The sequence below is a fragment of the Pelodiscus sinensis genome, chromosome 7 (genome assembly GCF_052426305.1).
Source record: "Pelodiscus sinensis isolate ZL-2025 chromosome 7, ASM5242630v1, whole genome shotgun sequence".
Lineage (NCBI taxonomy): Eukaryota > Metazoa > Chordata > Testudines > Trionychidae > Pelodiscus > Pelodiscus sinensis.
Window position 1 is genome coordinate 75,216,450 of NC_143058.1, and position 17,630 is coordinate 75,234,079.

General features: G+C 44.2%; 1 protein-coding gene across 1 annotated transcript in view; it reads left to right on the forward strand.

Moving 5' to 3' along the window:
• The window catches only part of LOC102453236 (aldehyde oxidase 3), a 105,508-nt gene continuing 87,878 nt past the window's right edge, over nt 1–17,630 (forward strand). Inside the window, exons 1-7 of the mRNA XM_006117936.5 lie at nt 1–257; nt 1,756–1,813; nt 6,851–6,947; nt 8,209–8,317; nt 10,066–10,192; nt 14,285–14,346; nt 17,182–17,268. Of these exons, the coding sequence (XP_006117998.3) occupies nt 204–257; nt 1,756–1,813; nt 6,851–6,947; nt 8,209–8,317; nt 10,066–10,192; nt 14,285–14,346; nt 17,182–17,268 (594 nt within the window). The 5' untranslated portion in view covers nt 1–203. The remainder of the gene's footprint in view (nt 258–1,755; nt 1,814–6,850; nt 6,948–8,208; nt 8,318–10,065; nt 10,193–14,284; nt 14,347–17,181; nt 17,269–17,630) is intronic.

A 17,630-nucleotide genomic window follows, 5' to 3' on the forward strand; every position in this document is an offset into this window, starting at 1 on the left:
ATTGGTTCATTTTAGCCTACAGAGCTGAGAAGCAATATACTCCTCTTTGGCTCCTCCTCATCGATCCAGTTTGATGCTTTTATGTCTGTGGGGCACAGAACAAAGTTTAGTTGGATGTTGAAATTACACCTGCTTACATTGATTTTTTGCTGGTGTTTAACAGCTTCCTCTTTAACTTCCAAGCTGCACTGTTACGCCATCTAATGGCTTGCTCCACACACTCAGATGCACTCATATTTTTTGTGAATGGCAGGAAGGTAAGACTTTTGGTGTTTTATTTTTGAAAGGTGGTGTCTTAATGTATTGACAATATTTTCTATAGCACCAGTGACCTGTTGTAATTAATGTAGCAATTTACTAAAACCTAAAGCTATCAAGATCTGTAATATGTTATATTTGGAGAAAATAGAGCAATAGCAAGATGGTCCCATGCTGTTACTATATTTTTTTTAAAAAATCAGTCAGTGGAAATAGACTCTTTACTTGCCTCTGTTCTGAACAGTGAGTGCCAGCTGAAATCTAATACTTCCTTTCCAAGTACATTTGTTTTCTCACCTTTTCTTTTTGCCCTGAGTTATGTCATTAAAAATTCCATTTTTTAATAAATTCCTCCGTCACAGCTGGGCTCAGGGTCTAATCCATCTCTCCCCCATGCCCAGCAATGTCCTAGTAGCCAGTCCTGGGTGCTTGCTGATCTGAGTTAAACTGATTTGTGCGTGGGCAAAAGGGATTGTTGAGCTAAGACCTGAGTCAGAGCCTGACTTCAGTGTGCAGTGTAGCTATATCCGTTGTATCCAGTCTTATTTCCCTGTCATAGAAAAGGGAAAGTGTTTACCTGGGCATGTTCATTGAAGGTTGGAAGTTCAATAAACCCTTCCCTTTTGAAATACAGTCTACCCCATACCATAGCAAAGCTGAAGTTTTATTATGGTGTCTTTAAATGCCCCTGGACAAGCTTGTCATTCTCCAGTGAGGTCCCATGTTGCCCTCCACCCACCAATCTTTCCGTTCTTGGTTCTCATTAGTACTCGTTTTCCAGCATGATGGGGCATGCCATTACAACAGCCACATCCTTCACACAGTCCTGTTGCTCAGCTAATGGAGCCCCTGAAAAATAAAATCAACAGTGAACTTTTTTAAACTTAAAACTGGTTGATTTAAAATCCAACTCCCCTTCTTGCTCTCACTGTGTTGAGAATTTCTTGCATCTTCCTGCTGTAGTCTCTGAGGAGGAACTGGCTACGCTTGGCTTCATTCCTCTGCCTCAGTGGGCCATGCAAAGATCCCCAAACTGTGTTTTTCATTCCCTTCACCCACAAAAGTCCATAGCTTTCAAAATAAGGACCCCAATTCTGTTTTCATCCCCATTTTCTTTACATCATTGTACGCCTTTTGACTCAAGTGGAACGACTCCTGATTTACAGTGGTGTAATCAATTGCAGGATCAGGCTCTAAAGTTCTTGCCTTCGCATGCCTTTTCACAAGCCTCTGTTACTTCTCAGCCTCTCCTCACTGTGAGCCTTCCAGTCCTCCCACAACATTGCTAGTTCTTCAGCTGTCAATACAAAGCTGAATTTTCTATTGTGAAATACATTCACCTGTTTACAGATTATGAGCAAATGAAAGGTGCGTGCCATAACACAATTGCATTGTTATTAGCCAATCAAAACATTTCAGAAAGGCCAGGTAATCCCAATGGGAAACTTGCATCACATATCAATAATGTATAATCTCTTATTTCATTTCCTATTGCAGATAATAGAGAGGAATGCAGATCCTGAAGAATTGCTGTTGTCTTACCTGAGAAAGGGCCGTATCCTTTTGGGGGAGTTGCTTTCGAATGGTGTAATCTTACAATAGACTAACACTCCCAGCCCCTCACCCCCCAGAGGTTCTTCTTCAAGCGTTTCTTCATGTGCTTTCCAATGTAGATGTACCTGCACATGGAAGCTGGAAGATTTTGTGTAGCAGCAACCATCGAGTCAGCATAAGCACCCCCTGCAGTGGCGCTCAGTATTTAGCCTTGCTGACACGCCAACTCCCCGGTTCCTTCTTGTTGTTGGGTGACAACAGCTAGAACAACTCACTCTTGCTATTTTGCAAGGGCTCCTAGAAGCTTCAGTTTAGAGTTTAGAGTTGTTATAGTTAATAGTTATCGTTTGTTAATAGTGGTTACTTGTAAATAGTTAGGGGATGCCCTGTTCTTTTTCCTTCTCTCCAGACGTGGGCATGCCTCGGTCCCTGGGCTTTAAAGCTGTCAAGCTTGTGCCAAAGAGTGACCCTCATATAGAGTGCCTCAAGTGTCCCAGTGAAGCTCATCAAAAGGCTCTAACCAGTCCAAACCTTCTTCTGGTTCAAAGCAAAATGTGTGAAGGTGCACTCGAGAATGGCATACCAGATCCCCCTCTCGATCCATCTTTTGCTAGATCAGGTTTGTCAAGTCCTTATGGGTAATAGAAAACACTCTGCAAGGGCCACCTATCTGGCTAAGTGGAAGAGATTCTCCACTTGGGCCTCACAGTTAAATTCTTCTTCCACATTAACAACAAATCCTCTGATATTGGAGTACCTCCTTTACCTGAAGCACCAATTCCCTTCCACCTCATCTATAAGTATGCGCCTGGCTGCCATGGCAACATCCCTGGCATATGGTATTTTCTGACCACTTGGTGGTTCGGTTTCTAAAAGGCTCATATAGACTGTCTCCACAAGTTTGTCAGCCAGTTCTACCTTAACATAGTCCTCTCCAAACTCCCAGGTCCTACATTTGAGCCACTAGCCACAGGGCAATGTGATACATGTGCAATATTTGCACTAATTATATGTGGTGAAGGTTTCTACTTAGTGCATACAAGCATTTCTATAGAACTTAATATATTACCAAAAACAAATACAATTATTCATTACAGCTTGAAAAGCTTATATAAATATTTTCGAAACGTTATGTATTAATAATGGTATACTAGTTAAGAAAAATAATATGAAGTTATTACAGTGTCATGCAATTCATTTAGACCCTTGTCCTGACAAAACTTACATATGTGCTTCAGCAGCACAGCTTCACAGGTGATTAATCAGCCCCGTCCAGTCAGTCAGCTCCTTGCAAGGAGCCCTTAGCCTCTGACTGGGCGGGACTGATTAATCACTTGCGAAGCTGGACTGCTACGCTGCTTAGAGGGAACACTGATGTGTTTATTTTTATGTCAGTGGGACTCCTCACAGAGCCAGATGCTCCACTGAAGTCAATGAAGTTCTGACAACTTATTCCAGTTGTTTTATCTGCTCTAAGATGCGTGAAATTAAGCAGAAGCAGATGCTTATGACTTTAAAGATTAGAGCCTTGTAGAAAGACCGAGAGTTGAATGATACTAAAATCAAAGGAATGACACTTTTTCAATGTGTCTACTGAGAAATCTTCCTTGGTCTGCAGTAGTTGAAGGTAGGCACTGGTTAAGAATTTTTGATCTTTTCACTGGCATCTTCCCAATTGTAGTAGTCAGGATTCTCTGGTGTGGCATCCTAACAGATCTCCTGCTCCGTTTATGAAGATAACCTTTCAGCTGTGCTCTTCTGTGTGTTGTGTAGGCTTGCACAAATAGCCAACACAGCAGACTCCAAGAAAACCCCCAAAGACCACAAAATCAGATAAGGATCGATGGCACCAGACCAAGCTTATTGTCAAATGAAGTACTGTAATAGTTGTCAGTGGACTCCACTGAACCATTACGCATACGTACCCCCTGACAATGGACACAACTCAGTGACATGGGAATCCATCACTGCTTCCTAGGGTGGACAAACTCTTCGGGTACACTGTTATACGCAAGTACCAACAAATTACACATCACTCCTGACATATCAGGTTGCCACCCTCAGATGTTACCTGCCACCCATTACCTTATATATAGGGGTTTGATCAATATCTATCATGCTGTCAATTTAGACCCTGTCCTGAACCTGGGTCAGTATGTTCCTGTTATCTGTTGGGAGGGGAAGGGCGAGGGGGTGTTGGTACCAAGATGTTTCTTCCCCAAGTGTTCTATTACAACCCCTCTGGAATGTGCTCACAGCCTGTGCTTAGTACTTCTCTTTGTTTTATATTAGCAAAGTCTTGACCATTGTTGTCTAGGCCTCAGGCCTTACACCAGGCCCGTGATACATGGGCCTATGTTTCAGGCTCTCAATCTTACTACATCAATAATTTACAATTTCAAAACTAATATATTTCGTATGCTTTGAATTGTAGCCAGAGAACCTCATTCCATACAGTCTCAGAAGAGAAAAGGCTCTCATTTTTCTTAACTTTGCTTCGCCCTACAATGATTTCTTTCCTGTCATTTTTCTTGTTAGGAACTAGTCCTGCATCAACATGCATAGCAAGAAGTAAATGCTGAGCAGCTTCCCACGAGGTTCATTTAAGAATGCGACAGTGTTCAACAGTTGATACTGGAACAATACCCACCTCTTGAACAGTGAGACATTTGTAGATTTCTAGGCCAGAAGAGACCATTTGATCATTTAGTCTGACCTATCTAACACATCATAGGATGTCCCCCAAAATATTCTTAGATTATATCTTTCAGAAAAACACCCAGTCTTGATTCAAAAATTGCCAGTGATGACCTCTTGGTAGGTTGTTCCAGTGATTAATTTCCCACGCTGTTAAAAATGTACACCTTATTTCCTGTCTGATTTTTTTCTAGCTTCAACTTCTAGCCATTGGATTGTGTTATACGTTTCTCTGTTAGACTAAAGAACCTAGTTGAACAGAGAAAGGTATTTTTTAGGCCATCAATTCTTCGGAGTTAACACAAGCAATTAATGGAAAACAAATTAACTAGATGTTTTAAAAGCTGTAATTAATTGCAGTTTTAATTGAACTGTTAAACAACAATAGAATACCAATTTAAATTTATTATAAATATTTTGGCCATTTTTCAAATATATTGACTTTGATTACAACACACAATACATAATGTTCAGTGATCATTTCTATTTTCGTTACATATATTTGCACTGTAAAAAAAATAAACAAAAAAATAGTATTTTTCAGGTCACCTCATACAAGAACTGTAATCTAATCTCTTTATCTTGAACATGCAATTTACAAATATAGAGTTTTTCACATTACTGAAATTTTTAAAAATACTTTAGCGCTTATTAGTTCACTCAGTCCTACCCTCTTGTTCAGTCCTTCTGTAAGACAAAGAAGTTTGTTTACTTTTGTGGGAGATAATGCTACCTGTTTCTTATTTACAAGGTCACCTAAAAGTGAGACCATGCATCCACATGGCGTTGTAGCCGGCATTGCAAGGTATTTAGATGGCAGATATGCTAAACAGTTATATGTCCCTTCATGTGCCGGCGAACATTCCAAAGGACACGCTTTCATGCTAACATTAAATGGTTATTTTGTTATTGTTTAACACTATGATTAAAACTGCAATCAATCTTGACAATATTTTTTAATCTCATGATTAACTGCAATTATTTTTTTAATTGTTCAACAGTCCTAATTTTTTCACAGTATCATAGAATCCCAGGGCTGGAAGAGACCTTAGGAAGTCATCGACTCTAGCCCCAGTCAAAGAAGGACCATGTAAGAACTTATGTCTATCAGCATAAAGCAGGTTTCTAATTCTTTATTGTTCTTGTGGCTCTTCTCTGAAACCTCTCCAAATTATCACCGTCCTTTTTTAATTGTGGGTGTAACCCACACACCTAAAGGATGCGTCTAAACTGGCAAGATTTTGCACAAAAGAGCCACTAATGTAAGAATTCAGTGCTTCTTGCACAAATACTTTGACGCTCCCGCTCAGGGCTAAGCCGTCTTGCGCAAGAATACTTGCACAAGAGGGCCAGTGTAGACAGGCACCTTAATTTTTTGCGCAAGAAAGACCGATGGCTAAAATGGCCATCGGAGCTTTCTTGTGCAAAAGCATCCATGCCAATCTAGACGCTCTTTTGTGGAAATACTTTTAACAGAAAAATGTTTCTGTTAAAAGTATTTCCGCAAAATCATGCCAGTCTAATGCAAGTGGTACCTAGACCACAGCAACAGTTAAGATCAAGAGACCTCTACAGCATAGCCTAGGAGGCAGCTGGCTTTTAGCTCAGCAGGTAGATGCTCCTATACTCTGCTTCAGAGATCCCCGTTCAAATCCACCGGGTGCCAGTTACATGGGCATCATAACTGGATGCAGTATTTCATCATTGGTTGCACCATGCCAAATACACAGGTGAAATAACCTCTTTACTTCTATAGGTTGAGCCTCTCTAGTCCAGCACTCTCTGGTCCAGCAACATCCTTGGTATGGCATGATTTCAGTTAGCCAGATGTTCACTTATCATGGGTGAGGCCAAGTTTCCCACGGTCCCATAAAGTTTTTTACAGCCTCTAGTCCTGGCTCTCAGTGTTCTGTGCAATTACTTAGCTCTAATCTACCCCTAACTGTCTTCTAAGAGCCCAGCAAGCAGTGGAAGTGTTGGTAATGCTGCTTGTCAATATTGATCTCCTGTGGTTTAACAAATTCTCTGCTCCAGCACCAGTCAGGTCCCAAGGATGCCAGACTAGCGAGGTTCAGCCTGTGCTCCAGGTTTACCTGTTCATACATTAGCTCTTTTGTCCACAGTGTAGCACTCGGGCTCATGCTCAGCTGATTATCCAACAGCACTACCAACTCTTTTTCACTATTTCCTAGAATAGTTCCTCTTCCTGCCTGGATGGTCTACATTATTTAATTATTTTCCTTCATCTTTTCATGCACCAGTAAAATGAAAAGGAGTCTGTGAGGTGGGAGCAACAACTTTGAGAAGCAGCAACTTCTTTCCTTAACTATTGCATTTACAGTTCGTCTCTCAGGAACAAAATATGGTTGTGGAACAGGTGGCTGTGGAGCCTGCACTGTGATGATCTCCACATATGAACCAAGTTCCAAGAAGATAAAGTATCCTTAAACTAAGATTTGGGGTTGAATTTTCTAAAGTGCCTTGATGAGTGAATTTCAGTGTGTTTTAGGCACTGGGGCACTTTTGAAAATCACACCCTTGGAAGCTATAACTGATTGTTAATAGAATCCCGTTGTTAATTGGGAGGGCACTTATTTGTGTTTTTTCTTTTCTTTTAGGTTTATATTCTTGGGTGCTGGTAGATACTTGAAAACTTTTTACTTTACTTTACTTTACTGTTTTATCTGCATGGCACACCATAGGGATGGTCCCATGATTATAGGTGATGTGATTTTAAATCCCACTCAAGAAACTTGAAATCCTCTTGCTCAAGAAACCTTTATTTATTCAGCAAATGATAACCACCTTGGCTAGGAGAGATCTTTATTTTATGCTGGACCTCTGTAGCAGCTACTGGAAAGTTGGGAGTCCTGCTTGAATTGGCCTAGGATTTGTTATCCCAGATAAGTCCTTCGTCAATTTTCACATAGTTCTTATTCAGCTCTTACTGATTTCAGTGATGTGTGATGTAACTAACACAATAAATTAGATTTGCATGGCATTGGCCATAGCGGGCATTGTTGTAGGTGGAGTTTTTTGCCTCTCCCTGTCTATGGGAGCGCAGCTACTTTAGTATAGTTGCACCTACTAGTATCAGGTCTGAGTCTGGTCCTTCGGTTATTGCAGTATATGTTGTAAGTTAATAAATAGTATTTAAAAGTGAGTCCTCCGTTTCCTTACATAGGCAGTTGTATAAAGCTTAGGGCATATTGAAAATGTTGCTACTGAATGCAGGCCTGTATGCAGGAATTTTGGAGGGGGGTGCTTTTTTTTTGTAAATGTGGACCGCAAGGGTGTGAATGTACTCCCTATGGTCCCCCAAGTAAGTGGGGAAATCAGCCTCAGTCTTCCCCTGGTTGGCCAGAACATGGGGGAGAGAGGCTCAGGCAATGCACCGCTCCTGCTTTCCTCTGGCCAGCCAGAGCACACTTACTTGGGAGTCATGGGGAGGTACTTTCACACCCTTCCCCTCCCCCCGCCGCATACAGGCCTAAAATGCACACAGTATTGAGGTTAGTTCAATGTTATGTACAGCTACTGCTCAGAAACATCACTTTCCCCATCCCCATGCTGTTTAACTCCTGCAGTTCCACACTAAACTGAGTGTAATCTCCATGGGTGCTTCATTCCCCATGATCCTGCACCGCAGAGCGGCACTATCCTATTTTAAATGTCATGATTCTCCTTTACATGTGCAAGGCATTACCCTGCCAACTCCTGTCTCCTACCCATATGCTCGCTGCATGGCTCTGCTGTCACCACTGTGGAAGGTGTTGGAAGCACAAAAACGAGGGTTCATCCAATCCAGGTGAAAGCACGCTGTAACTTGCAGTTGAAGGTTTGGGGATTTTTTCCTTTCCCGTGCTCTGGCTATATCTGCCAAGGTGTGCTGGCCTTGTGATCGAGTTTGGTGGTTCATTGCAGTAGAAAATTGCTCTAAGGAGATGACACCCAGCTTCTGGATCTTCCTGGCCAGAGCTTAGAGATGAGGTCTCAGCTAAATCTCCAAACCAAACTCTGATCTAGGGGAAGATGTCCCAGAGCTCGTTTCTACTCTAGCACTCAAGATACCTCAACAGAAGAGAATTGGTTCTAAAAAGGATCCTTCAGGAGAAAGGATAAATCTGAAGCTGTAAAATGATACATCAAGGCTAGCCAGGGGTGTCTACCCTGAGCAGGTACTGCTGGTTTTGATCACAAGAACGGCACTATTTTAAAGTGTCAGATTGTCCCTGGCCCTTTTATGGGCATACAGGGGAGAACGTGCAGTAAATAGAGATCTCCTGCTCTTGTGCAGGGCTCAGGTACAATTGCAGTCTTCAAAGCACATGGACTGCTCCCTGCCAGTGCCATGTGAGAAAAGCAGAGAGCGTCACCCCACTGCTTTCTATGTACCAGCTGGCAGATTGGGTCAGCAGCATGCTCCTAAGGGATGAGTCCCTATAAGTATTAGGAAGATAGGGATTAGATTAGAGAGTGGTGCACAGTCTCTCTGTATTTTGGGGAGCTGCCCTGATTCGGTGCATCTCCACTTCCTCCAACTCAGGCCTGTATTTTAAAGGCACAGTCTCACCCCAGTCAATTTTAAAACATTTTAGTGACAATTCTCAGTTCCATGCATAATCTTGTTCCTTAGTGCCTGAATGATGGGAATGTTCCCTAGGGACCTCTCACTCCTTGCAAAGTTGTAATTTATTAGCTGTTTTGTTTTGCTCTGTCCTCCATGCTTGTAGAAATGTATACAAGGCTGCTCACTGTGCTGGTGGGTCTTGTCCCTCATTTTGCTCTCATTTACACCGGAGAAGCCCATTGGCATTGGTGAGGTTGCCTGTGGATAACTAAGAACCTCTTTGTTTTTCACTAAGACGACTGACAACTCTTACATATCAATGGTAATGCTGTACATAAGCACATAACACTGGCCATACTGAGTCAGACCAAAGGTCCATCTAGCCCAGTATCCTGTCTGCTGACAGTGGTCGATGCCAGATGCCCCAGAGGGAGTGAAGAGAACAGGTAACCATCAGGTGATCCCTCCCCTGTCAGCCATTTCCAGCCTCTGGCAAACGGAGGCTAGGGACATCATTCCTACCCACCCTGGCTAATAGCCATTAATAGACCTAACCTCCATGTAACACTTCAAATGCTGAAGCTCCTAACTTTAACACTACAAGCAAAGCTGCATCTGTAGAGAGCTTTAAGGGCACGTCTATACAGTAGGGCTAAAGCCGAAATAAGCTACGCAACTTCAGCTACGTCAACTGCGTAGCTTAAGTCAAAATAACTTATTTTGGCTTTTGGCACTGTCTACACAGCAGGAGTCAAGGGAAAAGCACTCTTCCTCCAACTTCCCTTATTCCTCGTAAAATGAGGGTTACAGGAGTTCGAGTAAGAAGTCCTCCAGCTCAACATTTTTTCCACATTATATCAAAATAACTGCTTGTAGTGTAGGCACGGAGTATGTTATTTTGGAATAACGTCAGTTATTGGGGTAGACGTACCCCAAGAGTGAAGCTGTACTTTGACAACAGGGCTTGTTGTTCTGTTCTGTTCCAGGAAAGGCTGGCCAAGTGCCATGGCTCGCAGTGTGGCTTCTGCACTCCTGGAATGGTGATGTCCATGTATGCTTTGCTGAGGAACCACCCTGAACCCTCCATGGAACAGATAATTGCAGCTCTCGATGGTAGGTTTACGTTTACACTTTAGGAAGTAAAATTGGAGGCCAAGTGTGGGTTTTTTTTCCATGCTCCAAAGATCATAGAATCATAGGACTGGAGAGACCTCAGGAGGTCATTGAGTCCAGCGTCTGCCCAAAGCAGGACCAAGCCCAACTAAATCATCCCAGACAGGGCCTTGTCAAGCTGGGACTGAAAAATCTCTAGGGATGGAGATTCTACCACTTCCCTAGGTAGCCCATTCCAGTGCTTCACCACCCTCCTGGTCAAATAGTTTTTTCTAATATCCAACCTAGACCTCCCCCTCTACAATTTGAGAACATTGCTCCTCCTTCTGTCATCTGTCACCATTGAGAAGAGCCTCTCTCCATCCTCTTTGGAGCCACCCTTCAGGTAGTTGAAGGCTGCAGTCAAAGTTCCTTTCACTCTTTTCTGTAGTCTAAATAATTCCAAATCCCTCAGAATCACCTCATAAGTCATATGCTCCAGCTCTTTAATAATTGTTGTTGCCTTCTACTGGACTTCCTCCAATGTGTCCACACCCTTTCTGTTACGGAGGGGCCCAGAATTGGACACAACTCTTCAGATGTGACCTCAACCGTGCCAAATAAAAGGGAATAATCACTTCCCTAGATCTCCTGGCAATGCTCCTCCCATATGCACCCCAATATGCTGTTAGCCTTCTTGGCTACAAGGGAACTCTATTGACTCTCATTCAGTTTTTCATCCACTGTAATCTCCAGGTCCTTTTCTGCTGAACTGCTGCTTAGCCAGTTGGTCCCCAGCCTGTAAGAATCCTTGGGATTTTTCCATCCCAAGTGCAGGACTCTGCACTTGTCCTTGTTAAACCTCATCAGATGCAAGTTGTGATTTCACTGAAAGACCAGAGGAAAATATTTCAGAATCACATGAAGTTGGTTGGACTCCTAAGCACTATATCTGATGATATAGCTCACTAAATCAATTCCCTGTTATGGCAGGGTGCTTGGTCCCTTCTGTTCTCTGCTTGTGGCACACAAAAGCTTAGTCACCTGAGGGGTTGAAATATTTTTCTAATCCAGGTTAATGGTCTCTACACAGAGCTAACAGGGTTCGTGGAGTTATATGCAAGAGATCATATCACTAGTGGTCCCTTCTGCTCTCAAAACTGTATGACTCTAGGGCTATGTCTACACAGGAGGCTTCTTGTGCAAGAACTCTTTTGAGGAAGAGTTCTAGTGCAAAAAATCTTCCACAAGAGCGTGTCCACACTGCCATGTGCTTTTGTGCAAGAGCATCCATGGCAGTGTGGATGCTCTCTTGAGCAAGAAAGCTCTGATGGTCATTTTAACCATAGGGGCTTCTTGCACAAGAAATTCATGTTTTCTGTCTACACTGCCCTCTTGTGGAAGACCTCTTGCAGAAGAGGGCTTATTCCTCATGGGGAGAGGAATAACTCTTCCGGAAGAAGCCCTGTTTTACAACGCTAGACTGTAAATTTACTTGCGCAAGAACGTGCGTGCAGTATAAACAGCAGGCAAATTTTTGCACAAGAATGGCTGTTCTTGTGCAAGAAGCTGCCAGTGTAGACATAGCCTAGATGCGATTTTCAAAAGCACTTAAGATATGTCTACACTACCACCCTAATTCGAACTAGGGTGGTTAATGTGGTCATACAAACTTGCAAATGAAGACCGGGATTTGAACTTCCCGGGCTTCATTTGCATGTTGCCGGGCGCGGCCATTTCTAAATGTCCGCTAGTGCGGACTCCGTGCCCGCGGCTACATGCGGCACAAACTAGGTAGTTCGGACTAGGCTTCCTATTCCACGAGGCGTACAGATAGTTCAGAATAGGAAGCCTAGTCCGAACTACCTAGTTCGTGCCGCGTGTAGCCGCGGGCACGGAGTCCGCACTAGCGGACATTTAAAAATGGCGGCGCCCGGCAACATGCAAATAAAGCCCGGGAAATTCAAATCCCGGGCTTCATTTGCAAGTTCGTATGACTACATTAACCACCCTAGTTCGAACTCGGGGGGCAGTGTAGACAGACCCATACTGATTTCCTTGGGTGCAGAGGTTAGTCAATGCTGAGCCCTTGGAAAATCCACCCCCCATTGGACTGACTCTGCTCTTGCCCCAGTTCTACATCAGTGTAACAGCGCTGAGTGACTCCTGAATGACATGGCTGTGGTAGAGACTCAGGTCCATGGCTTGCAATGTGAATGGACAGCCTGCCAGCAAAATGAAAACCCGGAGTTCTCCCAAGTACAGATTTCTCTAGATACTTATCACTCAGGAAAGTATCTCACACTGACAGGACTGGGTTTAGGCCCAGCCTCAGGGAAATGGTGCCCTAGCTATTAACCTTAGTTTAAATGACTGGTTTGGAATGTACCTTCCTTACTGAGCCAAAAGCCTTAGCTTAAGAACAAGGCCTCCTTACACCTCTCTGCAGGCAAGGCATGGGATGGGAGTAGGCAGGCTGCAGAGTTAGCCTGGGTCTGCTTACTGTGCATTTGGCAGAGCTAACGGTGTGCACAGTGCACCAGTCCTGCCAGAAGAGCCAAGGAAAAGACCTAGATAAGTGGCTCTTAAGGTGAAAGGAAAAGAAAAGGGAGGGTGGACCCTGACCTGCTTTACACTGGGCTGCTCCAAACCCCAGCCAGCCAGAATACAAAGATAGGCTGCATGCGCACACACACACTCCTTCACCCCCACCCCACCCAACTCAGCCACCCACCCTGACCCTCTTTCAGTACAGCCTGCCCCACCCACTCCCCCACTGGCTTCTACAGGACCCCTCTGTCCCAGAGAAAATGGGGAGTCCCTTGGGCACCTACACTTGCTGCTGCTCCCACCAGACCAGAGGAGTTACCTGAGACAAGTCAGTGAGTTAATCTGTACTCCCTGGCCATGGCTGAGCTAACTGCTGTGTTTGCCCTCCTGCTTAGCTGGCTGGCCCCAGGTAAGGTCATGTGGAACTATTCAAATGCACCCCCATCAGCGCATTGCCCTGAGGTACAGCCTTTGTCGCCCATATCAAAGGCCGGCTCTGAGGCTGTGTCCAGACTCCATGCCTCCGTCGACGGAGGCATGTAGATTAGCCAGATCGGAAGAGGGAAATGAAGCCGCGATTAAAATAATCGCGGCTTCATTTAAATTTAAATGGCTGCCCCGATCTGCCGATCAGCTGTTTGTCGGCAGATCGGGGCAGTCTGGACGCGATGCCCCGACAAAGAAGCCTTTCTTCATCGACACAGGTAAACCTGGTTTCACGAGGCTTACCTGTGTCGATGAAGAAAGGCTTCTTTGTCGGGGCATCGCGTCCAGACTCTCCCGATCTGCCGACAAACAGCTGATCGGCAGATCGGGGCAGCCATTTAAATTTAAATGAAGCCGCGATTATTTTAATCGCGGCTTCATTTCCCTCTTCCGATCTGGCTAATCTACATGCCTCCGTCGACGGAGGCATGGAGTCTGGACACAGCCTGAGTCTGGGTTTAGTATATTAAAATACTGACTAAATTTTCTCATTGAAAATCTTTGCACCATAAACTACATTCATTTCAAACCCTCTTTATAGTTCCATACCCCCAAAAAACACCTAGCCAAGCCGAGTTGTGACCCTGGAAAGAGAGAAGAGTCCAGAAGCTTCATGACGTCCCCATGTGACTTCTATATTGCTATCAATTTTACATAGAGGGCACTCAGATACTACCGTGATGGTTGTCAGGATAAAACCCCAAGATAGAGAGTTTGGATTTCATTGAAGAAAACACAGTGACATTAATAGTAGCAGTAGTTTATTGGGATGATTTACGTCATTTCTATAGCAACATAAATTACATAAAATAAATCATTATTATTAGCGATGGGCTTGAGATTAAATTCTTGGATTTGGCTCCCCATAAGAACATTCCCCCAGTTCCAGAAGTGTTTGGCTCTTCTGTAGCTCTGGATCAGCCCATTGGCGAACCAAGAGCCAGATGTGATTGTGGATCTTAATTTCCTGAGAGTCAGTGTGCCAAGGCTTGCTTCAAGGCCATTTCGAATTGTGTTTATATTAATAATTATTATCATATTGTTCCTTATGATTAATTATTTTATTATTCATTTCAGGTAATTTGTGCCGTTGCACTGGATATAGACCAATTATAGACACCTATAAGTCTTTTGCGGGGGTAGGTAGAAGACAAATGCTTCAACATTTTCAAAAGTATCCCCTAATTTTGAGTGTTCAGTTTCTGAAAGCCCAACTAGGGACAGATTTTCAGATGATCTCTGTTCCTGCTAGGCACAAAGAGAATTGGCCAGATTTGTAGAAAAACTGAGTCCACCTTTCGTCCTCAGTTCTTTTGAAAATCTGGTCATAAGAATCACAAAGCAGCTGAGTGCTGAACACTTTTTATGTGCCTCAACACAATCGGATCTTGTTGGAAAATCGATATATAATTGTGTGTGCTGAGCCCTTGGAAATCTGCCTTTCTGCTCTTTTGGAAGGTGGCCCTTACAAGATTCTTTTTTAGCAGTGCTGAGCACTTGTAATTCCTACTGACTTGAGTTTAGATGCTCAGCAACTCAGAAAATCAGGTCTTGAGGCATCCGGAATAAATGGCCTCTTGTGAAGATGTAGGTGTTCGCAATGGTTATGAGCTGCCTTGACAGTCTCTACTATCCTCATTCTTGTCATAAATAAGGCCCTGGTCATGTCAAGTCTTAAGTCTTTTAGTTAAGTCTGTTCTTGAGTCTTTGGTGACTCATAGTCCAAATGATTGAAATGTGCCATGTTTCTCCTCTGTTAAGAGAAGCTAGGGATAACCAGGCTAGCAACGCTCACATAGAGACAGAGAAACCTTTGTTATCTGGCACTCTGTTAACCAGAAACCTTTGTTATCCGGCATTGCCCCCAGCCACAATACTGTCACATCTTCAGGCGCACAGGCCTGGCTTGGTTTGCCATGATTGGCTTAACAATTTTTTATTTCAGAAGTACTAATCATCTTTAACTCAAAATAGAAATGTGAGACCAACTGCCTCCCACTACAAAACTACTAATATTAAAACTTGAGTTTTACTATTATTGTCCATTGGTTTTTCCTAGGCTGATGGGACCCTCAGATAACCAGGATTTTTAGATAATTGGAACGCCCTAATCCCCACGCATGCCGGATAGCCCAGGTTTTACTGTATTATAGTTGAATTACAAGAAAAATAACAACAAAGTGGAAATCAGCTGAATATATTTTGATTTTCTGCCCTTTTTTGAACATCTGTCTTAGGCCAGATCCACTACACTGTCACAGCTCCACTGACTATTTCACAGACCCATCCTGAGCCCATCCCTCTTTGAAAACTCAGCTGTACATTGGAATATAGAGTGATATGGAAAACACTGGCTGGCCTGTTCCTGACTGTGTGTGTCTCACACACAGAAATTGGTCCAATAAAATATATCACCTCACCTACTTTGTCTCTCAGAAAAAACTCAGACTGACTATGTTGAAAGTATTATTATAATTCAGTGCAAATGTAAACCATTAAGACATAGCCAGTCTGTGTGTGCCCATACCCCTCCACTACCTTCAAGACAGTCCATGGGCCCAATTAGAGCTATAAACACAAATAAAAAGGATAAACCAGAAGTCTGTTCAAGTAGCACAGCAGTGGGAAATAATTTTTGATGGGGGGGGCCACTCCCAAGATTTTGGAAAGTGGTTGAGGGCCGCACTCTTCCATGGTATTAATGGAGGAGGTGCGGGGTCTGAGATGGAGTGTGGGTGCAGAAAGGAGCTTGGGGTAAGGGATTGGGGTGCAAGAGGGCGAATGGAGTCTGGGAGGGAGTTTGGGTGAAGAAAGGTAGTTGTGACCTAGGGCAGGGAACTGGGGTGCAGGGTTTTGGGATATGACCTAGGGTAGGACGGAATTGTGATCTCGGGTAGGAGATTGGGGTGCCAGATCTTGGAGGGGGTATGGGTGCATGTGGAGTAGCGGGGCAGGAGTGTGGGGCAGAGGGTTGGGGAAGGGAAGGGATCAGGTGCCAGAGGCGGGTTCTCACCAGGAGACTTACCTGCCTGCCTTCCTGCAGAGCTAAAGGCTTGCAGAGCTTAAAATGTTTCTGCCTGCTCGGCCATGTGCTTGAGTGAGTGAGTAGGAGGGTTGTGCTTTGTGGCTGTCTGTTATTCACAAAGGCAGCTCCCATTGGCCAGTGTCTGTTTAGAAACAGGCCAATGGGATTGTGCTGGGGGCAGGAGCAGCATCTGAATCTTCCCCCCTCCCCTCCAGACTCAAAGAGAAAGCACCACACAGCTGCATTTCTGAATGGTGTGTGGGGTTACAGCGCAAGCAGGAGAGCCTGCCTAGGGCTCTCCACAGCCTCCGCGAGCCAGATCCAGTAGCTTGGTGGATCCGATTTGGCCCACGGGCCGTATTTTGCCCAGGCCTGTTATAGCAGGACATGTTTAGCCACGTCTACCTAGTCCTTCTCCAGTGCACTCAATAATCCTTTGTGCCAGCTTCTGTTCTGCTTTAGAAGCCTTATCCAACCCCTATTGAACTTGGAGGTTTTCCAGTGACATCAAGAGGAGCTGGACTGGGCCCTACAAGATGAACTAACTCCTGCAGTGCTTCAAAAGGGACACAGCAAGAATAGTAACTTTGGCTCATGCGTAGCTCCTGAACCCATGAATAGTAACCATGGCACATGGGTAGTTTCAAGTGACTGGACAAATCTGCTTCAGCACAGGAAGAAATACATACATATGCAAATATTCAGAGGCAGCCCATGCGTATAGGCTGACTCGGCTGTCACCTAGGGCACCGCGTTAAACGGGGCACCCAATGATGATGTCATGCCATTGAGGGCTGTGGAGGCGGGGGCGCCGATCGTACATTCCACCTAGGGTGCCAGCTGCCGGCAGCTCGCCTCGGGCCGCCCCTGCAAATATTTATTTCAAAAGAAATCACATTTCAATGAAGTTGAGTCTAGAATGATACTGAACAGGATATTATTTCTTTAGGAAGGAACATGTTGTCAATTGAGAGGAACAGGGCAATGTTGCCTGGACAAGGAAGATATGTGCAAATCTACTGACAAAGGAAATCAGGTGAGTTATGATCTTTTCAATTATTTTCTCTTGCATAGTAGAGTTTGTAGTGAATGAACATCTTTGAGTTGTTGGAGCTGGTGCCACATTTTCATATGGTTGTATCTACAGTGTATTGGGTAAAAAGTTCTGTCCACTCTGTCTGTCTGTTTCATCCACTCTGTCTCCTTGTCAGGCTTGTCAGGCTGCCAAGCCAGGAGACGGGACTCCCCAAACTCCCCTCCCCTCCAGCTCCCCCCAGCCACTTACTCCCCTCCTCCTCATCTGCCCAAAGTCCCCTACCATACAACTCCCGCCTCCCAGCCATTTACTCCATCCTTCTCTTTTCCTTATCTCCTCTCCCTAACTGCTCTCTGAGCTCT